Source organism: Pundamilia nyererei, unplaced genomic scaffold (assembly GCF_000239375.1).
Source record: "Pundamilia nyererei isolate P.nyererei 1_Seehausen unplaced genomic scaffold, PunNye1.0 scaffold00145, whole genome shotgun sequence".
NCBI classification, from domain to species: Eukaryota; Metazoa; Chordata; class Actinopteri; order Cichliformes; family Cichlidae; genus Pundamilia; species Pundamilia nyererei.
In genome coordinates, this window is record NW_005187546.1 from 1,104,864 (window position 1) to 1,128,755 (window position 23,892).

General features: G+C 39.6%; 2 protein-coding genes across 2 annotated transcripts in view; one reads left to right on the top strand and one right to left on the bottom strand.

Annotated features, from left to right (window-relative positions):
* Positions 1 to 714, bottom strand: part of ears2 (glutamyl-tRNA synthetase 2, mitochondrial) — a 10,086-nt gene extending 9,372 nt beyond the window's left edge. The window contains exons 1-2 of the mRNA XM_005744564.1: positions 637 to 714; positions 250 to 536 (exon numbers count right to left, since the gene is read on the bottom strand). Coding sequence (XP_005744621.1) covers positions 250 to 433 — 184 coding nt within the window. The 5' untranslated portion in view covers positions 434 to 536; positions 637 to 714. The remainder of the gene's footprint in view (positions 1 to 249; positions 537 to 636) is intronic.
* A 4,176-nt stretch (positions 715 to 4,890) lies between these two features.
* Positions 4,891 to 23,892, top strand: part of LOC102199210 (uncharacterized) — a 45,912-nt gene continuing 26,910 nt past the window's right edge. Inside the window, exons 1-45 of the mRNA XM_013913701.1 lie at positions 4,891 to 5,008; positions 7,279 to 7,376; positions 8,823 to 8,841; positions 8,953 to 8,986; positions 10,328 to 10,450; positions 10,679 to 10,878; positions 10,962 to 11,065; positions 12,391 to 12,503; positions 12,659 to 12,886; positions 13,011 to 13,085; positions 13,188 to 13,426; positions 14,074 to 14,158; positions 14,298 to 14,441; positions 14,569 to 14,771; positions 14,862 to 14,971; positions 15,066 to 15,184; positions 15,283 to 15,459; positions 15,811 to 15,842; positions 16,277 to 16,374; positions 16,512 to 16,534; positions 16,706 to 16,727; positions 16,819 to 16,846; positions 16,938 to 17,016; positions 17,108 to 17,254; positions 17,389 to 17,597; positions 18,286 to 18,386; positions 18,484 to 18,602; positions 18,706 to 18,882; positions 18,978 to 19,009; positions 19,110 to 19,207; positions 19,449 to 19,465; positions 19,557 to 19,578; positions 19,664 to 19,691; positions 19,791 to 19,875; positions 20,655 to 20,801; positions 20,915 to 21,126; positions 21,229 to 21,332; positions 21,578 to 21,696; positions 21,810 to 21,965; positions 22,204 to 22,418; positions 22,502 to 22,587; positions 22,926 to 23,062; positions 23,145 to 23,270; positions 23,354 to 23,544; positions 23,624 to 23,718. Coding sequence (XP_013769155.1) covers positions 7,325 to 7,376; positions 8,823 to 8,841; positions 8,953 to 8,986; positions 10,328 to 10,450; positions 10,679 to 10,878; positions 10,962 to 11,065; positions 12,391 to 12,503; positions 12,659 to 12,886; positions 13,011 to 13,085; positions 13,188 to 13,426; positions 14,074 to 14,158; positions 14,298 to 14,441; positions 14,569 to 14,771; positions 14,862 to 14,971; positions 15,066 to 15,184; positions 15,283 to 15,459; positions 15,811 to 15,842; positions 16,277 to 16,374; positions 16,512 to 16,534; positions 16,706 to 16,727; positions 16,819 to 16,846; positions 16,938 to 17,016; positions 17,108 to 17,254; positions 17,389 to 17,597; positions 18,286 to 18,386; positions 18,484 to 18,602; positions 18,706 to 18,882; positions 18,978 to 19,009; positions 19,110 to 19,207; positions 19,449 to 19,465; positions 19,557 to 19,578; positions 19,664 to 19,691; positions 19,791 to 19,875; positions 20,655 to 20,801; positions 20,915 to 21,126; positions 21,229 to 21,332; positions 21,578 to 21,696; positions 21,810 to 21,965; positions 22,204 to 22,418; positions 22,502 to 22,587; positions 22,926 to 23,062; positions 23,145 to 23,270; positions 23,354 to 23,544; positions 23,624 to 23,718 — 4,930 coding nt within the window. The 5' untranslated portion in view covers positions 4,891 to 5,008; positions 7,279 to 7,324. The remainder of the gene's footprint in view (positions 5,009 to 7,278; positions 7,377 to 8,822; positions 8,842 to 8,952; positions 8,987 to 10,327; positions 10,451 to 10,678; positions 10,879 to 10,961; positions 11,066 to 12,390; positions 12,504 to 12,658; positions 12,887 to 13,010; positions 13,086 to 13,187; positions 13,427 to 14,073; positions 14,159 to 14,297; positions 14,442 to 14,568; positions 14,772 to 14,861; positions 14,972 to 15,065; positions 15,185 to 15,282; positions 15,460 to 15,810; positions 15,843 to 16,276; positions 16,375 to 16,511; positions 16,535 to 16,705; positions 16,728 to 16,818; positions 16,847 to 16,937; positions 17,017 to 17,107; positions 17,255 to 17,388; positions 17,598 to 18,285; positions 18,387 to 18,483; positions 18,603 to 18,705; positions 18,883 to 18,977; positions 19,010 to 19,109; positions 19,208 to 19,448; positions 19,466 to 19,556; positions 19,579 to 19,663; positions 19,692 to 19,790; positions 19,876 to 20,654; positions 20,802 to 20,914; positions 21,127 to 21,228; positions 21,333 to 21,577; positions 21,697 to 21,809; positions 21,966 to 22,203; positions 22,419 to 22,501; positions 22,588 to 22,925; positions 23,063 to 23,144; positions 23,271 to 23,353; positions 23,545 to 23,623; positions 23,719 to 23,892) is intronic.

The window sequence follows — 23,892 nt, forward strand, 5'->3', positions numbered from 1 at the left end:
TTTTGTTGTTACACTCCATCTCCCTGTATAATGTTTAAAGAAAACAATAAAAAGAAAGTATCAAAAAAACAGCCATGAGACCACAATCAGACCACAAGTTAGACGAACAAAACTGAAGCATAAAAATATCCATCTAAAAGGATTTTGGGGGCTGTTGACAGTTTGTTTTTTTTCTCCATAATTCTTTCAACTAAATTTACCGTGACACATGTTTACAGCCAGGTCGTGCAGGATACCGAAGGACCTTACCTGTGGGACTGGGGGCAAACCTGACCCTCACCTCCCCCTGCACCGTTGAGCAGCACCTGTCGCCTGCTGCACGCAGCTGGAGCTCCGTCCGTCTGTTTCCGTCCGACGTGAGGCAGCGAAACCCCCTGCGGACCTCCAAACTGTGCAGAAAAGACCGCGTACAGGTTTTAAACCACCGCGACATGATGACAGGTCACGAGGACACGAGCAGCATCCTCCAGGGTTTTTCACGCTCTCCCTCGCGCGCTGACCCGGCCGCGGTTAGGCACAGTTAGCCACGAGTGTTGCTAAAACCGCAGTAAGCACAAAAACAGCAACACAGTAACAACAGTAGCAAAAAGACAAAGTTTGTCCTCACATGTGCAAATGCTAAACCGTGTTTATTACGTAGGTTACGTTCTTCTTCGTCGACCGGAAACGAATCCTTCAGACATAAACCTGCTTACCGCCGCCTGTCGGAGGAGCGCTCGCTTCTTCCTTTAGGTTTCCTGGTGGCAGTACTGCCCTCTACAGCTGACTCTGTGTATAATTCAGTATCGTTTCATTTGGATGCCACACGAAATAAGAGCCGGTAGCTTTTATACTTGAGATAATATTTATTTTATCTCGTGCATCCAGGTTGTTTGGTTGTCTTATTCTACTGATGTCAGACTCATTTTACATGGTACTTTAATATTAACTTGGCCCGACCAGTGAAAATACCCTTTCTGTCAGTGTGAAGAAGCCTTACTTATATTTTTTTTCTCAACATAAGAAAAAAAGTCCAATTTCAAAGGAGTTTTTCTAATTGTAATGAATAAAATAAATAAATAAAATAATTCTGTCAGCACAATTAAATTGTATGAAATAAACATGTAAAATCAGAGAAAAGGTTCTGGTAAGCCATTGTCGTCGTTTTTGTTAATCACCAGAAAATGTCCTACTTTATTTGCACATTTATTTATTTTACTGTGGATATATTGTTAGGAAATAATAATAAACATAAATAAATACAAATGAAAACAAAAATCTATCTATATTAGATAATGAAAAAACAGGAACGTTTCTGTCATTTAATTTAATCTACTGTATATCTTTACTTCTGGTGTAATATGAATGGCTGTAAGGGATTCCTTTATCAGGACAAGCTGTAAAGATTATGAAAATATATGTGAATGTGTAAAATTGATTCCCGTCTTTACATTTACACAAAACATAACTGTTCCATGATTTGGGTGAGACAATATTGTGAGGGAGCAGTCATAGGACAGTGAACTAACAGTAAAGGTTAATACCAAACATGTATATACAGTTTTAAATGAACCATGCAGTTAAAACACACATCACCTGCATCTTTTTCTTCCCCACAACACAGATAAATGCTCAGTTCTTTCAAGCGTGCCTGAGGGCAGTTCTTCACAGCTGCCACATTATTGTCTTTCTTTGTGTTTTGTGTGTTTTTGCAACATTTTCCTATTTGCTGGTATTTTCTTAAGTTGCAGTCCAGAGCCTTATGTTTACACCTCTGTCATATGCCAACACTTTTTTTTCTTTGCAAAAGATTAAAAAAGACAACAACAAAAAACTTTAGAGATATTTACAGGCTCCATGCAACAATATATTAATTAGAAAATATGCCACATGTCCTCCCTATCCTATTACCTTCAAGGGTGGCTGATATAATAAACCCTTCTCTCATTTCCTATATACAGTTCGTTATATTGTTATAAGTATTGTTATATACAAATACTGAAATATAATAATAATAATAATAGTAAATTAAACTTTTTGTTAATTCATTCAGCAAATACTCATGTACTGTTACATGAGCCAAAACTTTCGCAATACAATTTTATTTGCTCTCCTTCCAGCTCGTGGTGACCACACTGAGCACACAGTGAAATCATTTAACCTGAAGTGACTCTTTGTGACGTAACAGTGATATTTATAAATATTTCTCTTGAGTTGTGGACCCTTGTTGTTTGTTGCCTATTCCATTATCATAATAATTTTGAAATATGGTTTATTTAGTAGCGCTTCTGCTTCTCTGAGGAGGAATATCTTAATTTCTAAAGCATCTAAACACCAGTTAAGTGATGTTTAAAGAAAACAAGCATCAAGACTGATAATGGGTTTGAACATGGAAACATTGGGGTAAAAACAAATGTTTGCAAATGTCCTTGAGACCACAGAAGAAGCTTGGCAGATGAAAAATGAATCAAAAAACTAAAGGGTACAGAGAGCCGGGGAACACTGGGAAGTGAACCAGCAAACAAAACAAAGTGATAGCAGGGGACACCACTGTAAGTCAGATGAGAAACGGCTGGGGAGTAATCATGAGGCCGTATGCCGAGGGATCACTCAGGTGATGTAGGTCAACAACAGATCTCTTAGTCACACCTAAGAGACGTACAATCCCACATCTCATGGTTAACCTGTGTACTTACAACCAAATGTCATGATTCATGGATGGATGCACTTTGAGATGCAGATGTTGGACCTGCAGCAGCATTTAGGACCAAATTAGGTTAAATTACAACATGAAACTGCTCGCAGTCTTGACCAAAACTAGCAAAAAGTGATTCAATGTTAACCTCAGAGGATTGTGCAACATAACAGGTTTCACACTGACAGTAAATTCTAGTTTAGAGTAAGTCACAGTTGTTTATATTAGACACTTTACCAGCAACTCTTGTCGAAGACAGGAACGGGTACATAAACAATGTGTACATCCGCTTTGGGCAGACAGTAAGAGACATACACAGTCTGGTAGGTGGAGCAGCTGAAGTTCCTGGTGCTGAGACAGGACAAGAAGTGCTTGGTGATGGATTTCAGCAGCGGTTTCATGTTGACCTCCATCCACATCTTGAACAGATCTTGATTCAAACTCCAGGCCTCAAGGGCCGGTGTCCTGCAGGTTTTAGATGTGTCCTTGATCCAATACAGCTGATTTAAATGACTAAATTACCTCCTCAACATGTCTTGAAGTTCTCCAAGATCTGGTAATGAACTAATCATTTGATTCAGGTGTGTTGACCCAGGGTGATATGTAAAACCTTCAGGACACCAGCCCTCGAGGCCTGGAGTTCGACACCCTGCTGCAGAGGGACTGCTGCCAAGTCTAATTCCCTCCACACTCAACACTGTCCCAACAGTCATGCTTGATGTCTGTGGCAGCAGTGAAGGAGAGGCTTTATTCATGTGTTTCACCAAAAAGCTAATCAGCATTCATATGGTTACATATAACCTAATGTTTAGAGCAGTAAGTTAGCATATCATGGGATGGAAAATATCCATGTTGTGACACAGCAAAACAAAAAGAAGGAGCAGAAAAACTCATTGTATCCCTCACTGGTCTTCTGAAGAAAGCTTGTTGAATTCATACCATAAATGATGCACGTGTCTGTTGTGTTCAAGAAAAACAAGTTCAAGATAGCATCTGGGACCTTCGAATTTATGACAAGTGGAAAAGTTAAATGGGAAGAAAAAAAGAAACTTACAGGAGAGCTGAACATGACCTGAAAGCAATGTGTTAATTAAACCTAACATCTGACTGTGATTCATTAAATAAATAGCCCAATGCCTCCCAAACAGCCATGAATATCAATAGCCATGTTCTTTTCATAAGTAGCTAGAGAGATGTAACACGATACACTGAAAACAAACAATGTGCATAAACAAACCGTCAACTTTAAGAGGAGCAATAAGACTTGTTATACACCAGCGAGTGTGAGTTAGTATTGTTTTTCTTGAAGTGCTCAAGAATGTGTCACTCACAGATGAACTGTGGACAGATTTGTGAGGCTGTCTAAAGGTTCTCATATGTCCTTAATAATGAACTAATGTTAGTTCAGGTGAGTAAAAAGTGTTGGCAGTAAGAAGCAGCGCGACCACTCGCCGTTAATTCACCGGCTTAAATTAGTACATCTGGACATCACGTTGTAATAAGAACCTGGTGCGTGACATCAAAAGTAGTTCAAAGTTGCGTCGTTGCGTGTGTGAAAATGGCTTGATTATAGTGAGCCAAAAAGGTAATGGAGACATGCCGTGATTTCTTCTCCTTTTTCATATTGTGAAATAACTTTGACCTATGTTCTCACTGCACCCGTCGGACACCATTTTTCCTGAATCGATTCACTCTGGTAAAACCTGTATTAATTTCTCTTTTCAGCCAGAGCAGCAAACCAGTTTAACTGGATCTGCGTGTGCATGCCATGCTGTGTACGTGTTTATGATAACAGGCAAATGAAGCCTCTCAAAACCCAAAATAACTTGTTTTCAAAATGATTGGACGCAGCATTTACTGTAGATATGCTGATTTTACAGAGCGAACGACAAAAGTTACTAAATGACAGAGGAAAGCCTGAAGACTGACAAAATCTCTTTTTCATCATTGGGAAAAAAGTCAGCCTTTATTTTGGTGTCTACAACAAGTTGCCAAGAAATCCAAAAAACAAAGTGGAAGTTCAACCTGCTATTCAGAAATAACTTTATGCTGTATGTCTCTTGCTCCACTTTATACACACATTCACAGACAAAGCAGCAGATTCCTTGCCGTCATCTATATAAAAGCTCTGATTACAATATGATACACTCCTACAAAAAAAGAAAAAGGGCCAGCCCTCTTGAGCAACAGGTAGGATTCAGCCATCATCACCGGTGTCACAGTCACAAGGAAACACACCCTTCACTCGTGCGCCGGTGCCTCCAGTGTCAGAAGACAGTGTTTAACAGAGGCGATTTACAAGATCTGAACAACTCTACCTACAGACGTGATCTGGTAAGAAATCTGGCTTTGATTTGATTTGCTGTTTTATCATTTTAAGTTCCTACTCAGCCCTGAAACTCCATCAAAAGGACATATTGCTCATTTTAAAGCTTATCATAGACTTAACTCATAGATCTACTTCTATTCAAGAGATGTTTTTAATCACTGCTGCATGTAGGCTTGTTATTCAGTAGCAAACAGACGCAGACAAAGCAGAAAATCCCTTCAGCTCATAATAATTTGGTCTTTCTTGCCCTGCGAGGGTTTACCTCCAGTGACAACGCGCTATTTGCGGATTGCATGCATGGGAATAACAGCTACCTTATTAAACCAAGAGTCTTCAGGTTGGTGTGTTATCCTCGAAGAAATGGCATCACTGTGCTCTTTACAGTGGTACCAATAAAAAATATGACTTTCTAAAGGAGATCAAACTATTTTACTCTTGTTCATAAGAAAATATACTACACTGAAAAATCTTTAAACACAGAAGCAGGAAAATATTAAATTCAAAGTGCATACAGCAAATGGTACAAGTTATTACACGTCTATAAGTAAAGCATAACAAATAAAGTACTTCTTATATTTACTTATTTTTACTCGAACATAAAAGGCGTCTTTAGCGGGGATGGCTTGTTTTATTTTTTCACGTTTTCTTATTCTCTATTTTATTCTCCACAAACTGACAGTTCAGATGACTGCCAGTAACAATGCAGTACTATTTGCTTTATATATCTCAAGCTAACAATTAGAAAAACAACAACTCTGAAATGTCATTTTTTATATATATATATTACATGTGTTTATTTTGAAATGTTTGCAAATTTGGCTATGCTGTGTAACCAGCATTAAAAGTACTAAAGTTTTCCAACACGTTCTGTCTTTGAAAATGGCAAATTATTCACAAAGTGTCTCAGTGGTGTTGGTCTTTCATCTGACAGGCGTACAAAGGGCCAAGGAGGAGGAGGACTGATACTGAGCAAACATTTTATCCTTAAATAATTATTTGTTCTCGGTGTTGCAACATATGATGAGGCATAAACAGGGCGAGAGTTTTGGGGGGAGCCGATGTGTAAAATATTTGTATGATAAGAACTGCACAATTTATCTATAACATTATAGGTTTTTCTCTTCTTTTAGTAAATGATTACATTTTGACTGTTGCTGGATTAGAAATGGTCATTGTGTGTGGCATAAGTAAAAATCTAATTTGACCTCTTTTTAAAAATTTTTTTACAAAAGTCTTGTAAAATAAAAAATAACAGTTGAGGAAAAACTCAAAAAGCTAAATAAGTCATGTTGGTTTTGTATGTTTCGTGAGTGTGTGGCCGCTTTGTGGAAACAAACAAACCTCCCAAATGCAGATCAAAGCTGCTCCTTATAAAGTAATCACATGTATATTGATAAAGCTTTTGGTCACCATATCAAACCCCTTACAAAAGAATTGACATGTAGGTGGAGGCCCATGTTTGGTTTGAGTGACTAACGTGTAAAGGAGCAGCATTTCAAGATACCAGCATGACTCTCAATATTGCGTGCGAGAATGTTTGTACTTCTTTATATGTTTCTCAAGGAACAGAAGCAAGTGCCTAACATTGTGACAATGGTGTCCACGGCCAAGCGTAACGATGAAGTCATCGGTGCATTGCGTGATTTCACTGTACTCAAACAAACGGACAGTTCTGTGAAAAGCAGCAGCAGCAGAATTGGATAAAGTTTTAGGTCATTTCTGAAGGAAAGTGCCACAAAAGTCAAAATTAGAAGGTTTGTTAAAGGAATCACTCTACTAGTGATGACAATTTGCAATGTGGTTTATGAGCAGGGTTATGTGAAGGTTATCTTTGTTTTCATTGTTATAAGCCGTGTGAGGCAGGGTTTCAGCATTCTTTCCACTAATGCTTCAGTTCTCCCATCATGCTTTAATGTCACTTTGTTATGGGTTACTTTAGGTGGCTGTATGTAAGACATCTAACAGCCACTCCCTGATTCCTTTCAGCCACTAAACACACAGGCATTCGAGTGAAAGGTCAGTAATAGACTGACTTTTCATTGTTTGCCTAAAAAGATTGGTTATATAATGTTTAAAGCTTTAGATGGCTTGAGCCACAAGCGGTTCGCCCCTAATTTGATGATGTCTGACCAAGATGTGATATATAGCACTTTGATACTGAGTGCCAGTTATTTTAACATCCCGATCATTAATCCACCTGTTAGTTATGTGATGCCTGTAGTTCCTGTAATGCCTGGATGACTGTGTCAGCTGCTTTCTCTTCTTCTCTCCCCAGTGATTTTCAACACAAAGCCCTCACATCTCATGAGACTGGTTGCATTATGAGAGCTCGCTACCTGTTCCTATTGGTTTACCTACTGGGGAGCTCCTTTGGTAAGAGGAAGTTTTGTGCGTTTAATGTATATATGTATAAGAATCAGCAGCTCATTAAAAGGAAAGACCGGTGGCATGATTGGGGGAAAAATCTCCTAAACTGACAATAAAATCACATCATTACAAATGTTGTTGAGATATTTTCATGTCCCTTTATTCCCATGACCTATGAATCATAAGGAACATGACTATTGTAGCCCCACAAACATTACTCTGCTGCTGTAAATACGCACTAGAACAATAAATCTGCATTCATCCCCACAAGCTCAGGTTCAGTTAATGTTGATTAAAATCTTGCCAGAGTGTGGAGGGAAAGTACTCAGCTGATGTGCTTTGCTGACACTCACATAAGACCAATGGCCATTTTGCCTTGGACAGTAGATTAAGAAACTTACACATGATACACTTTAAATACTATAATCTAAAATTAACGTATTAATATTTATAAGATAATATTAATACTTCTTTTTTTTAAAAACCCACTCGTGTTCAGGTGGCTCATGAACTTCTCGTAACTGTCAACTTTGCTTTTGATGCTTTTGATGAGGACCATTTTAAGCTGTGGATTTATACATATTTGTTTTTTCATGACACCAGTATTTATTTAAGCCATGAATAATGAAAATGAGTCAAAATGGTGCAACAATGGTGCGATTCATGGGTGTGTTTAGGTAGTTTCTAGACAACAATAACGGGCTTAAGCAGATAAATAACAATAGGTTATTTCTTAGAATCAATTCTTACCACTGGTTTTACAGAAAATGTTTTTATCCTTTTACTGTTTATATTTTATGCTTTGTAAGGTGGCCTTGGGCTTTAGAAAGGTGTCCAGAAACCAAATTATTATTATTAATATTATTATTGTTATTACAAAACCAGAAACATTTTGACCAAATATTATTTCAGCAGCACAATTTTAAAGCTACGTGTACCTTCTTGGTCATTTTGTGACATCTTCTCCCGTATATGATGCCAGTATTGTTGACAGTTTCAACACTTCTCTGTAACCAGTCTCTTAGAATAGAATAGGAGCTTCTTTTTAGCATCAGCATTTTAATAATATACACTCGAGAGAGAAAAAAAAAGCATTTTACTATTACAAATATACAAATCCGGGTGGTTTTTGATGCCCTTCTACAACCTCATTAAACAACAAGCTGGGACTTTGTGTAAAATTGTAACTGAGAGGTGTGGATCGTATGCTTCTGAAAAACTCAAACCAAATCATTTATACTAAATCATGTCACTAATTAGCCCCACACAGCCTTTAAATCAGCAATTTAAAAAACAAGAAAAGAGTTTAAACATTTGGTATGCTATTTCCTGGCTAATTTTGCATTAAAAATAGGACTTAAATAATTTCCAAACTCTGCTGCTTAAACAAGTTTTGGGGAAATGCATTGGTAGGATTCAGCTCTAACATGCAACTCTGTCTTATCCCAACAGCAGGATCCAGTGCACAGAGGTAAGATCAGGACACAGAAACAGACATAATATTTACACTTGTAAATTTTACACTCTTCTAAATGCAATAACCTGTATAATCTTTCTTTTCTGTAATTGGTGGATCGTGCAGTAATGGAGTATGCACAAAAGATGCCTGCACACAGGTTAGTGTAACTGTAGCACAACACAACACAAAGCTACAAGTACAAACGTCATATTGTTATTGCTTTCTATTCTTTTAAAACATTTTTTCATGCAACATATGTTGAGCTGACTTTGAATATATGCAAACAGTCAGTATGGCTAGGATATTATTTCGTTAGCGTGGTTGTGAGATCACAGGTACCGTCATGAGATTCTTGTTATGACTACAGTTGTCAAACTGCCCAAAACGCATACCAAAAAGATCAAGATTAGCTCATGACCTGTTCACATCGTTTTTTCCACTGAGCTTGATTAAATACTTTTGAAGAGTGACTGTGAAAACACTGGGTAGTGCACTGGTGTGGGTAAACATGTCAAACAATAGATTTCCCAGTATTTGACGCGAGTATGGCGAAATGCTTTATCACGTTAAGAAGATGAAAGATTATGTTTCATGACAAATATTTTCAATATTAAAGATTTTTCTTTAATATTGAAAATATTTTTCTGTGTTATCTATGAATACATTTTATTTCGGAATTAAATCACTTCTACTTTAATAACTTTTATTTTGTGACATATCCTGTTTTAAGAGCATTAAGCAAATGTTGTAAAAAGATTAATTTAGCTAGCTAGCAGCTAAATTAACAACACCTACCTTATTATAAGAACAGGAGACAGTTTAGAAATGAATTCAAGTGGCATAAATCTCACAGCATAGCATAATATTGTTCCAATTTGTAGTGTCAGCCCAAAGTTCGCTAAGATATGCATCTGAACAAAATCTCCCCTGGGCAACTGGAAACAAACTAAGTGCTGCATTTGTATATGTGTATATGTATATAACAACGATCAGCATAGAATCAGCACACCTAAATCAGATACACTTGCCATAAAAACTGCGTCATCTATGGTGTGAACCCGTTGTTTAAACTAAATGACAACAGTAACTTCAGGACTTCTGACATAGTCACATTTAAAAACAAACTCTTTATATATCTTGCTATAATAATTCAGATCATTTTTATTGTCTTATTTTATTATTTTTTATTTTAACAGTTATTTCACATAACAAGGCCTTCAGTGTGGTGCTGTGGTGTTTTAAACAATGATGTTTTTATTGTTATTCTTTATGCTGCTGCCATAATACAGCAATTTCCTTTGCGGGATCAGTAAAGTATTCATATGTACAACTATATGAGAGGAATTATTAATCATGCAACCAGGCAATCAGTGTAATAAATCACAATCAGACAATCAGGCACAATTAATCTCATTGCTTTTGCTTTTTAGTTATTGAAATATTATTTTTGTTTTTGGTTTCCATCTTAGTAATTTTTCCACTTGTCATAAATTTCAAGGTCCCAGACGCCACCTCGAACTTCTTACAGTGTGTGGGCCTGCCTTCGACAGACACGGGCGCAGATGAAATGCGAAAGCTGAAAGGAATTCTTGAAGCCACAATGGATGTGTACACGTTTATGGTATGACTTCGACAAGCATTCAGCAGAAGAACAGATGTTACAAATTCCAGTATGACCAGTCAGGGATGGACTAAGTTTGTTTTTTTATTCTGTCACAACACTGACATTATTTGTTGGTCACTAACTTATAAATCCTGTTGACAGTAGGTTTCATGTAAGCAGATGAATGCTGAGTAGCTTATTGGTGAAACATGTGAGTATAAAGCCTCTCCATCACTGTTGCCACAGAAATCAAGCATGACAAGAGGACCAATTTTGAGTGTGGAGGGCGCTCTGGAATTAGACTTGACTGCAGACGCTCTACAAAATCAAGATCTGGTCAGGATGTGGTTGGAGGTCAACATGAAACCGCTCCTGAAATCCATCACCAAGCAGTTCTTGTCCTGTCTCAGCACCAGGAACTTCAGCTGCTCCACCTACCAGACTGTGTAGGCCTCTTACTGTCCTCATCTTTATTTCTGTAATTTTGAGATTTTAGTATAATAATCCAACATCCCACGTCTCCTCGCAGAGTGGAGGAGCTCAGTCAACACTATTCTGAGATGGATCCAGTCAGGCAAAAGTGGATCTACACATTCTTTATGTACCCGTTCCTGTCTTCGGCAACAGTTGATGGTAACGTGTCTAATACCAATAACTTTTTCTTCCTATAAACTAGACTTTACTTTCAGTACAAATATGTCACACGGTATTGTGAGGTTAGCATTTAATCACTCTTTGCAAGTTAAGGTCAAAAATAGAAACTGTTTCACGTTCATATTCCAGCTAAACCTTAATTTATCGTAACTGCTGCTATAGGCCTAAGCGCTGCATTGTGCATGTGTTATCAAAATTGTACTTACACAGGTTATCAAAGTGTTATCTAATAGCTGTTAAAGTACTGCAAGCAGATTTGGAAATGACCGTGTGCCATGAAATGTATCTGTATCGCCTTTCAAACACTCACACCGTGGCCCTTTACATGAAAGTTACAGTGCCAGTCTTTGTAGATCAAACATGTTAACATCATCTTAATATTTACATATTTACAACTCAAAGGCATGCAATGGTATTTCCTACAACTTTTTTCTAGAAGTGTCTCTCATTATCATGTGACCCTCAACAACTCTTTCACAAGCAACAAAGTTGCTTCTTGCTTGTACTGGCATGGAGACAGCACAGCACACAGCTAAGCATCTAATCATTTACTGAGGTTTGCTAAAGGGTGTGTGGATGTGTTCAAAACAACAAATAAATAGGTTTTCTCAAAAGTTTTGAATGTTTCTGTACCAAATTAGCAGCTGTCACTAACTGAAGGTGCCAACGATGTTATAAATGTCATTCATGCAAAAAGCCTGTTTGCATAATAACGTCCAAATAAGCCTCTTGCAACAACTTGTGTTGCTTTCTTGAGGTCTTTATTTGGTGGGTTTTGAGGTATTATACAACATTTGTAGACAGAAAAAACAAATAGAAATAGCTTTTAAAGTGTTTAAAGGCTTTAACAAAAAAAAGGAGGCACCAAACTTACTAGATTTGGAGCAGTCACACACACAAAAACCCCGACAGGGAACACTGTGCAGGGAATGGGGTGGGGATTGCATTCTTCTGTGATAAAGAGGAAAATCATTGTCCAGAAGTTAAACAACACAGGACAGGGTCAAAGTGCAGCTAGGGCTAATAATGTGTTTTGTTCTTAATTAAGTTATTTGGGTTTTTAAAATGGATAAAATCAAATTTAAAAGAAGAAGCAAAGTTCTCATGTTAGACAATAAAGCATCAGAACCAATCAAGTGCTATGTTTTACTAAAATATGTTTGCAGTTTTTAATCTTTGACAATCTGCATTTGTCTGCAGACAGACTGAAATTCATTAAGTCACAATTAAAGCTTCAGTTTGTTCAAATGTTGGAGCTAACTGCTAGTATGTACACAGTCGGTCAATGTGTGATCTGTGTGCAGGCTGTGTGAGGCCAGATGAGGGCAGTGCGGAGTGGCTGATGAAGAACTTTGGTGCCTTCAGTGTCATGGCCCGCTTAAAGGACTTTTCAGAGCTCAATGTGGTCTTCAATGGAGTGAGTTAAACTGAGCCTTAATTAAGATTTTATGAATTTTATACAGCTGTTTTTATGGCAATCTGGACACTAGAGAACTCCACCACAACAAATATCGCTGCTCCACACTTCTTCCTGTTCTTCTTCTCTTACTCCTTTTTTTTCTTCATTCACAGCTGGAGGTTCTTAACTTGTTGTCTCCAGCACAAAAGGCCGAGCTGCTCATGAGCCCTTATGTTGCCAGTTTAGACAATGGCACATTAGCCTTGGTCTTCCACAGTCTGCTAACAGGGGAATCTGGCCCATCACCCACTGCTGGCCCTGGATGGGGCCCCAACTGGACAACCCCTGGGTACCCACCCTCCTATCCAGTACAGCTGTCACATCAGCCAGGCCTCCAACAGGTACAGTAACAGAGTGCGCATCCACCTGCAAAAATAATTGAAGATGTTTTCATCTCTAGAAAAAATATTCATAAAAAATTTAATTCAGTAAAATTTAACAGCCTCTGCTTCATTGCACATCCAGGTCGTAAATGGATTCATGTCAGCCTTCAAACCCATCGGGAGCTTTGTTCATAATTTTGTGTCCTTCACACGTGAGGTACACAAACACGCGCGCACACTCATGTGTTGCCACTCTCTAAGCTGTCTAAACAGCTCTACAGCCAGTTAGAAAAAATGACCCCTGACCTGTTTTTTCCAGAGAAATCCGTCAAATATAAGAAGCACCACTTTGACCCAGTTCCTGCTCAACTGGACTCTTTCTGAGCTGGCTGGCAAATACCAGCCAAGCGCACCTGAGGTCCCAGAGGGACCTAAGTTTGATGTGACAAATGTAGTAGACTGGTATCATTACGTTGTGAAGCCGCTGTTACGGAGGTTTTTGCCCGATGAAGAACTCCTGATGCATGAAAACATCACGCTCGCTTTCCACGAAGTGTTGTAAGTCGGAATTCCTCATTTACATTAATGGTTTCCATTGAAAATAGGAAAACTATCAATAATGCATCAGTGATGTAGACACATCAGCGGCTCTAAAGCTCTATCCAGCAACGCTCTGTTAAGCCTGTTTTAGCTTGTGTTTATGGTATGCTATGCTGTATAGTGACCCCATTCTCTTTGCTGTGCTTTTAAAAGCTCAATTTCTTCTTACGTATTAGTGCAGACTGAAATTAAGCTAAGAGTGGTATTAGAAAGCCAGTCTGCAACTAAAACAAATCTTTAAATAAATACCACAGTAATTAGCAGTCAGAGGCTTTAGCACCATTTAGGAATGATTATTTTTCTAATTAAGTAATTATCTGGTTTCAAAATGTGAGGAGAAATATACATAAGAGCATCTCATAGTCACTCAAGGTCAGAAGAAATTCACTAAGTCAATGTTACAATTTGCAGTTTTCCGTTCCTTGTAGAACTTTCGTACTTGTCACTCTTTGAGGGACTTTTGTCAATTTCACATGTGCTAGAACACCTTTTAAAATGTGTCTGTTTGCCAGCATGCCAGCAACTCCAGTGTGAACGTTGCTGTGCTGTAAGATGATGCATCACTATGTCTTTTGTGTTCAAGCGTGTTCTTTACTTTTGTGCAGCCGTCTGGACAACAGTATGGACAACATGACGGTGATTGAAATCCAGGATGTCTGTAGCATCACCCTCGATAAGAGCCCTTGCGGGGTGAGGTTTTATTTACCTTTGATTATTGACACTCGAATGTTTTGAATTCTTCACTTAAATTCCTGACATATAAAAAAAAATTGAATGTCAAAAGTTTTTCTAACTTCTGTGCCGATGATTTTTCTTTCCGTGCCGTCAGCTGACCGACGCGGTGGCAAACGTGGCTCATGTCTTGCACTGCGCTGCTCGTAACAACCTGACCATGACAGAAGCCGTCGTCTTGAAGCTGGTTCTAGAGCTGACTCAACGTCTGAACTTGCTGATCAAGGAGCTCTCCACAGCAGTGAGTACTGTCCAACAGCTCCACGGTGACTTATAGCTTCACAACATTGCTTTCATAGGCTTGTGTTTTCACTACACACATTGCAGCTTCAGCAAATCAATGCTTCCTCGTTCTTCATCCTCTGTAGAACTTCACGCAGTTGGAATCCGAGTTTAAGCAGATCTTCAGCGAGTCAAACTCAGCAACTCTGACCCAGGAGCACCTGACGGACCCAGCTTTCATCCAGCTCTGGTTCAAGGTCAAGCTGCTGCCCCTCCTGCCCGACGTACAGCCAGAGCTCCTCTCCTGCCTCAGCACCAAGAACTTTTCTTGCCCCGTTTACCAAACCCTGTGAGTCAACCGTCTTCATTTCTCTTTCATTTAACGAGAACGTGGTTTGGTGCAGTCGTTCTCACTTTGACTTTGCCCTGCTGTGTGCAGTGTGGCGGCGCTCAGTGAACGCATGAACTTTTTGGATGCTGATCCGATGTACAGCAGCAACATCTACGAGTACTTCATCTACCCCTTCCTGCTAAATCACAACACCTCGGGTAAGAAGAGGACACAGACAACACAGATTAACACACAGATACTACAAAACCAGTTCCTTTGGCATTTATGTTAATGTTTGTACAAATGCTTCAGACCCCCAGTGTGTCTCTGCAGTTAATAACAGCGCAGAATGGCTGCAACTCAACTTTGGTTTCTTCTCGAGCTTTGCCTCTATCTTCGACTTCTACACACTCAACCCTTATTTCTCTGGAGTAAGTTTGCAAAACACAGATGTGCTCAGACTTAACAGAAGCAGTAATTTTACTATACAGTAATTGTGCTCTCCTCTTCTGCTTTGTAACCCGCTCAGCTGGAGGCTCTTGACCTCCTGACTCCAAATCAGACGGTAGAGTTGCTGCTGTTGACTCTCCCAACTCCACCAGAGAAAGACGTTGTCATCAGCCAAGTGTTTAACTTCCTGACGGAGTCACCTGCAGCCAGGAAGTACCCAGAGGTCCTCAGCGCTTTGGTCAGGCTCGCTGGAGAGGTAACAGCTTTGGCTGAGATGTGTACACAGCAAAATCTCCTGTGTTAAATTAACACTAGAGAGTGCACTGGAATATTTCTAACATTTTGAGTTATTTTCCAGTGTTAGAACATCAGCACTGCTCGGTGTTAGTCATTGTTAATCTTCAAAACTGACTAGGTTACCTTTAAACATATAACACTGTCAAAAGTGTTAATTTAACACTCAACAGTGTTGTATTTAACACCCAGAGGAGTGGACCCATATAGACACTCTCCAGTGATAATTTAACACTGGAGATTTTGCTGTGATAGGTGTTGAGCATGCTTTAGCCTTTCTCAAATATTAATCATAAAATATGCAATTTTTCAGATCAATCCTTCCTGCGACATCTACAAACAAATGTGAGTAACTTTAACCGGTTTTCTGACTAAATGAGCCTCACAATTCTTTCCAAGCTGTTTTGTTCAGTGAATCAGGAGAACTCTCTCACTGCAGACTATACCTGCAACCATGTTCAAGCTAAGGCTTCATAGCAATGCATTAATGGCTAAAACTGAACCACTGCTATTGCTATTATTAATTCAGAAATAAAAACAGAAAGAGAAAGAAATGGGATTACAATATACATTGTGGCATTAATATAGCTTATTAACTGGATTAATACAGGATAATGTAGAAAATTAATTACATGACAGGTAGTCATTTTTAATGCAGATTTAATTTCAGCTTTCAATAGTGGACATCACAAAAACAAGGTCTGAAGGTCTGATTGGGTAGCTCTCTCTATACTCTTTATTTACGTATGTGTTTTGTTTTGTGTTCTTTTGTATTCCAGCTTTACACAGCTCTATGCAGCCATACCATCTCTGCCTCCAGAAATGGAACCAGTCACCTGGGCCACTATAGAAGCCCTGATAAACATTGCACCTGTCGGTACGTTTCACTGCCTCACAAACACAAAGACAAAAAACGACTGAGTGCACAATGTAATGGCTTAAGCTAGTCCATGTAAGTAGACCTAAACCTGTGCTTTTGCTGACTGAATATTTTTTATTTTCTGATTTGGACAGAGTGCGTGCCGGCGAACCTCAGGGTGAGATTTTTTCTTCTATACAATTTAGTTTAAATCCCAACAAATCCCAACAACTGTTGTCTTTTCTGCTCATATCACATCTTAATTTGAATGCTTTTAAGCTGTGGTTGTCACAACGGTTTGAATAATATTTCAATCATTGTTTTAATTTGTTAATCCCGTCTTTTACAGTGCCCGGTAATCCCGCTCAATGGTAAGACTTTTTTTGACTGTTGCCAGCGTAAACACTAATGCATTCTGTTTGTATGATTTCTGAAAAGAAATAATTTTCTGTTTTTTGACAGAAACGCAGAGCTGTGCAGGAGTCAACAGGTAACCCTTTTAACAGGATTTACATAGTAAGCAATGCTACTGCAGTTGTTTTCTATTCTGACGTGTATTTCCTGTCTTGTGTGACCCAAAGCTCTGATCTGCTGTCTTACTTGGACACCTTTAATCAAGTTCCCTGCAACGTCCCCTTGGAGGAATATGCCTGTGCACAGGTAATAATTTACTTTAACAGAGCCGGTGAGGACTCATTACTGTTTATTGCAGAGAATAACTACACGTCCTCTGTCTCTTTCACACATCCAGCTGGACAACTTCACAGCCAATCAACTGGCATCTCTTCTGATGTGTAATCTTTCTGGGAACAGCGCCCACTCCAAAACTCTGTGGAAAATCCTGCTCACTAAAGTCTCCAATGTTTTAAACCCAGCCCTGGACATCCTGGCTAACATGGTTAATGACTTTAATAAGCTTTAACAAACAAATAAGGATTCATGAAATGAATCATTCAAACACTAAGTTGCAAGAATTGTGACCTGGGGAAAAGTTAATCCACCTTTAAAATAACTCAATTATCTCTTGTTTAGCCGATGCCCGTGATTCCATCAGCGCCACAGGTTTTGGATGTGATTGGAGAGATCAGAGTGTCGCTGCTGACAGATGAGCAGCTGCAGAACAGCGAAGTTATCAGGTTGTGGTTCTCAGGCCGCCTGAGGAGCTTCTTGCCTTACGCATCAGGGATGTTTCTGCGCTGTCTCAGCAGCACAAACCTGACCTGTCAGTCATACCAGGAAATGTGAGTATTTGTCAGAATTGCTGCTGCACAAGCCCAACAGCATGCATCCAGTATGGTTCACAGTTCAGAGGATTTCTGCAATTAATATTTCTAAATTTGATCTGAACTTCATTCAGGTCTAGAATATTTCGTGTCATATCCATTAATAAAAAAAAACTGTCAGCGAATGGAGTGTGGAGTTGTTAAAGAAAGACGCAAAGGGCATGGCAAATCATAGGGCATGGCAGAGAGAATTAATCTGCAAAAGTTCACAGTTTTACTTACAATGAAATCTCAGTTAGCTGTTAGTTTGCTATTTTTCATATTTAAGATGAGTAATTACATTAAAAAAAATCAGTCGTAAATGTAAGGAAGCGATAATAACGATTCATTATCAGATGAAAACAGTCTGGAAAATCACAAACAAGTCAGTAAAGCTGGCACATGGCATGAAAGTAAACCAACCTTCGCAGTAACATCAAGAACAAAAAGACAAGTAGGACAGGAAGTGTAGAAGGCACGCAGATGAGACTAAATCAAGAGTCGAAATACAACAATACAACAACGGTTGGTTTAGTCAAAAATCCAAAGGGTTCTCTGTTATATCCATGCAGTACAAATATAAATTTGTTTTTCAATTACAAAATGTTATTGGTTAGTTAGTTCTCTTTTTTTTTCTTTTTTCTTTTTGCCGTGATTTCATTTTCAGACTGCAGACGTTTATCAGCCAGTTTAACCAGATGACCTCAAACCAGCAGCAGTTGGTCTTGCAGGATTTCATACTGCAGTTCCTGACGCAGCCACGCTCAGGTACGCGCATGCTTCGTATTTTAATTTAACAACTAAATAAATACAATTAAAAATCAATCATTTACAGTTATTTCTACTTTTTCAAAACTTCTTCTAGATTCCAGCTGTGTGTCTACCTCCAACAGCACTGCAGTGTGGATACAGCAGAATTTCGGTCCATTTTCAGCACTTCTGTCGCTCACTGAGCTGATCCATCTCAACCCACAATTCAACCCTGTGAGATGGGACTTCGGTTAATTGACGCGATTTCAAAAAATACAAACAAACAAAGCTGGGAACTAATAGAAATAACTCTCACTTGTTCCGTATTTCCTTTTAGATTGAAGTCTTGACACTCCTGACTGCACAACAGAGCGCAGAGCTGCTGTCGCTGTCGCTTCCAAATCTGCCGGACAAAGCTGTCATCATCAACGCGCTCTTTGACTACCTGACCGTGTCTGCTGAAAAGAATAAATTCACAGAGTTCCTGACCAACCTCACCGTGTTCATTCACCCGGTAAAAAGAGCAACTGCCTTCCTGTTAAGTCTTCATTTTTACTTTCCTGTGCTTGTTAAAGTAATGAATGATGTTTGCTTTCTTTCTCCTCCAAGGAAAACTTCACTTGCTCTTCATACAAAACGCTGTGAGTTTCACATCCACTTATACTTGGCACTTTTGAAGTGGTTAAACTATTTTATATAATCTGGCACTATGATTAAAATCTGTGTGTTTACATGTTACAGGTTTACCAGACTCGACTTGGCCATACCTGTGGTTTCTCTTGGCATTGTTGCAACTATCACACAGACTAAAGAGGCTCTATCCCACCAACTACCACCTGGTGAGTGTTACATCAACATAAAGATTTAGAACACTAATTCTCAAAGTCTTATATCCAGCTTTGTCTCTTCACTGCTTCATCTTATTCCACACACCACCTGCTCTATGGACACGCTAAATGTAAATTGTCAATAATTAGCAAGCGTCAGGAATAACATCCAGTCTAACTGTAGCTTATTACTGAACTGATTTTTTTTTTAAATACATTAAACTGATTTGCATTTCCTGTGTTTTTATTTCAGACTGCATCATTGGAGAGGTAATTGTATGTTTTAGATTATTTGTTTTGTCTTACATTAGTCTTAATATAGTAGATTTGTAATGTGCTCTGTGTTTGTTTCTCTTACAAGTGTAATGTCAGCACGGCAAATGGTAAGTTCTCCACTTCTTTATGCATAAAAATGCAATTTTTTTTATTGTCAATTTATAACTTTTTTTTCTCCTTTTGTTGGTACAGAAACGGAAATCTGTATCGGTTTGAACAGGTAGGATTTACATGAACCTGTTGGAGAGTTTACTTTTTATGCAACGTTGTCCCAGATGTCAACAAAGTACCAATCACATGTTTTATTTTGAAACCACAGAACAGCAGTTCAGCTCCAACTCACCAGTGCACAGACGAGTGGAAACCTCTGTGACTTGGCCGTTGAGCAACTGGCTTGTGCCTCGGTAAGAGCGTCACATAATCTTTTTAAATTGATTTATTTATTTATTTATTTGCCTGTCCCATTTGGTTCTTTAGCCGTCAGAATTGTTGTCTGAAGACCAACAAGGATACCCAACAGATTTACTTTGCCAAATGGATCATCACGGCCTTGCCGTATTGGTCCATTTGATCGACCTTTGTTGTTATCATTTATTTTATTTTATTTTCAGTTGTTACAGACGAGACAGACATGACTGAGGGATAGAAAAGGGAGAAAGAAAGATGAAGGAAAAGAAAATCAGAAGGGAAGAGGGACAGTGAGGAAGGGCACTTAAAAAGAGAGAGAAGAGAGAAAAAATCTCCTGGATCACCTGTTGAGAGAAAAAGAAGAGAAAACAAGCAAAAAACCAGAGCAACATACTAAACACAACACCGTCACGTTAATCTAGCTAAGTGTAAACAGCAGTAAATACTAAATATTGAATGTTGTTGTGTAGCAAGCAGGACCGACAGCGCAAAATGTGCTTGGAAGTAGCAGCCAATAAAGGTGTAGTCTATGTCTATGAACAGTGGACACCCGCGCGGACACCTGTGTGGATCAGCGTGCTTGTATTCAAAAGGTTTGAGTGTGAGTGAACCGAGCCGCAGGCCCAGAGGCCATAGGCCCGAGGGCCCCCTTTGCCCCGGAGGAGGCCTGACCAAGCAAAAAAAAAAAAAGCGTCACATAAGTCAACAGCCGTCTGTGATTCAGCTCGTTTTCACTTTCACTGTAGAGTCTAAACTGCTCTCTGTCGTCACGCAGCTGTCAACAATAACAGCAGAACAGCTGGCAATGATACTGAAGTGCAACCGCTCCTCCAGCTCGAGTGGGTCCAAATCTGTCTGGAAACTTGTCCTCTCCGAAACCTCTCAGGTCCTGGACCAGGCTCTGGATCTGCTCGTCAACACGGTATGAAAGCATTACACAATATTTTGTAAGACGAGAAGAACCTTCTGCAAACCGTCTGTTGTTGAAAGATAAGAAAAGTCAGTAGTTACATCACATTTTGATCTTTGTTATAGACTCTGGACGCCAACAACCCAGCAGTGTCCGTGATTCTGGACACCATACAAGAACTCCGAATAGATACTGTCAACACAGCCACCCTCAATAATCTAACCTTCATCCAGACGTGGTTTGGTCGCCGCCTTCTCCCATTTCTGCCAGCTGTTTCACCTGACTTCCTTTCATGTATCTCCACAAAGAACCTGACCTGCAGCTCCTACCAGGCCATGTAAGAAATTAGACCATACAAATTACATCAAATGTGACTGCCTTTCTTGGTATACCAAAAGCCTGCCATTTTTTAATTAATCTAATCCCAATTTCAACTCAGTCTGCAGATTTTGAGTCAACTCCGGCCACAATTGACGTTTGCCAGGCAGATGTCTGTCTACACGCACTTCATTAAGGTTTACCTGACCAGGAACAACAGCACAGGTACACTGCTGTATTACAGCCCAGTAACAATCAATGGCAGCCTATTAACAGTTACAGTCTATGTATTGTTCACGTCACATCTGAATTAATCCAACATTCACACATGTTGATAGAATTGGTGGGATTCAGGAATACAGTAATCCAGGGTGGTCACGTGTATTGCAAAGTGACATAACAATGTATGATAGATGCTTTTCCTTCAGCACAATAAAGCTGAATTTCCTCTGTGTGTGTTTGTGGTTCAGACCCCGCCTGCAGCTCAGGCATTGCCACCAGTGCACAATGGCTGCAGGTGAACATGGGAGGTTTTGCCTATCTTGCGACGTTCCAGGACATTCAGACGATCTACTCCAACTTCTCAGCGGTGCGTTATGATGCACTGCATTCTCTGTCTTTACATCTGTTTTCTTGTGGGGTGGGGTTTCCCTCTGTGATAACCACAACTGTCACTGACAACATGTGTGTTTTCATATGCAGATGGAAGCCTTGTCACAGCTCACGGTCAGACAGCTAGCCGAGGTGTCCACAACACCTGGACAGCTCACAACTTCTGAGCAAGTCAACATGGTGATGAAATATGTGCCTGACCAGTCTCTGGCTGACTTCTTTGATGATTTCTCATCTGTTCACCTGGTGAGCATACATCATGTTATAAAGTCACCTGGTGTGTTTTGTTGATACTAGAGGTCAAGTCAAGCTGAGTTTATCTGTTCATCACATGTAAAACATTCATACGTTTTGTGTTTATGTTTGCAATGATGGTAAACTCTAACATTTTTCTGGTTAGTCTTCTCACACAGAAGTTGAAGAAGGTCCTGTTACACCTGTTACATCTAAAAAACATGATTATTACTTTTGGTTTTTTCTACAGGCTCCTGAAGACGCATTGCCTTCAGTCGTGAGGTCAGCCATGTTGCAAGTTGTGTTTGATCGTGCAAACCTCTCCCTTCCTTCGATGAGTGATGCGGACGTAGAGGTGTGGCTTACCTCCCGGCTGCCACCCCTGCTGGTACAACTTTCACCAGGACAAGTTGCACCTTACTTCGGAATACTGGCGGGACGGAGCTGCAGCATTGAGCAGCTGGGGTGAGCACAAAGCTTCAAGCACCATATATGGAAGTATTTAAGCAATCTGACTGGAAATAAACCTTTGCATTTTTTTGTTTCAGTGTACTGAACCTGAACATGACTATCTCAACGCTCAGCACAGACACACAGCAGAAAATCTATGATCAAATCCTCCAGACCCTCGGAGGTAAAGCTAACCCAGGAAACCAGTAAACTCAGCTTTAATTTTTTTTGTTGGATGCTTTATGAAATTGGGCTGTAACATTCCTGTAAGCGAGTAGCCCATTCACATTTCTTAACATAATGGCTGCCAGCCTTGTGAAAGTGAGAGAGGAGTCAGACATTGAGTTTTCTCCTATGCTCGCTCTTGTTATTTTTTCATTAAACATGTATGTTTGTCACATTTTATGTGAATACAACAACAAGTAAAACTGTATTTATTTATTTTATTCCAGATGGCTTAACAAAGCATGAGGCAAAGTTCCAATATTATAACCTAGTTTGTGTCTCCACCTTTTCCTCTAGGTCCAACACCTCTCCGCTGCTACAGTGACAGCTACAACACCAGTTTCTATGGTTTCCTGGAGCAATCTTTCATGGGTTTCCAGTTTCCCAACCTCACCGCCTTCCTGTCGCTCATGCCTCCTGACAGAATGAGTCTGGTGTGTTGACTTGAAAGATATCAGGAGTAAATATGATAAAGCAAGAGGGGAATGTCTTAATTTATGTCTTCTAATCTTCTAGATCATAAATTCCATCCCTCCATCGGAGCTTGGGGATTACCTACGACGTCCTAATGTTGTCGACAACAACGCACAGCTCTGCATGCTCTTCAACAGCTACAGCCAGACACCACAGTTTCTAGAAACTGTACGTAGCCCAAGGCACAAGCACACACAGAAATGCAAACACAATGCAATGATTAAACACATTAATCTGTGCATTGCCTCCAGGAGTCTCTGCCGGAAGCGGTGAGGCGCTCCATCCTGCCCTGCGTCTGGCCCATGGCCCTCAGCAGCACCCAAACGTTGGAGGTGGATGCTTGGTTTGACCAACGCCTCAAGAACTACTTGCCCTTCCTCACAAAGAGCCTGATCAGTCCCAGTGTCATAAACAGCACCTCCTGCCTGGCCTTCCAAAAACTGTGTGTTTTACTACAGCACTAAATCCTGCTTTATATGTTTTTTTGTTTTGTGTTCTGATTTAAATTTGTTGTGTTTCAGTGTCTCAGTCCTTGGGGTATACAACTACACTACTGCTGACTTTGTGAGGGGAGACGTGTACAACACCATCAGGACTTACCTTTACGTCGGCTCAAGTAAGTCTTTCAAGAATGCCAGGGTCAAGGATCAAGTGGGATGCTAATTCAAGTGGGGGGAAAAAGACATTGATCAAATGATATTCTACATGAAACTGAACAGCAACCACATGTCACCTAAAAGCACAACTGCCTGAGCACAATTTAAATTAAAAGGAAAATTTAGTTGTACAC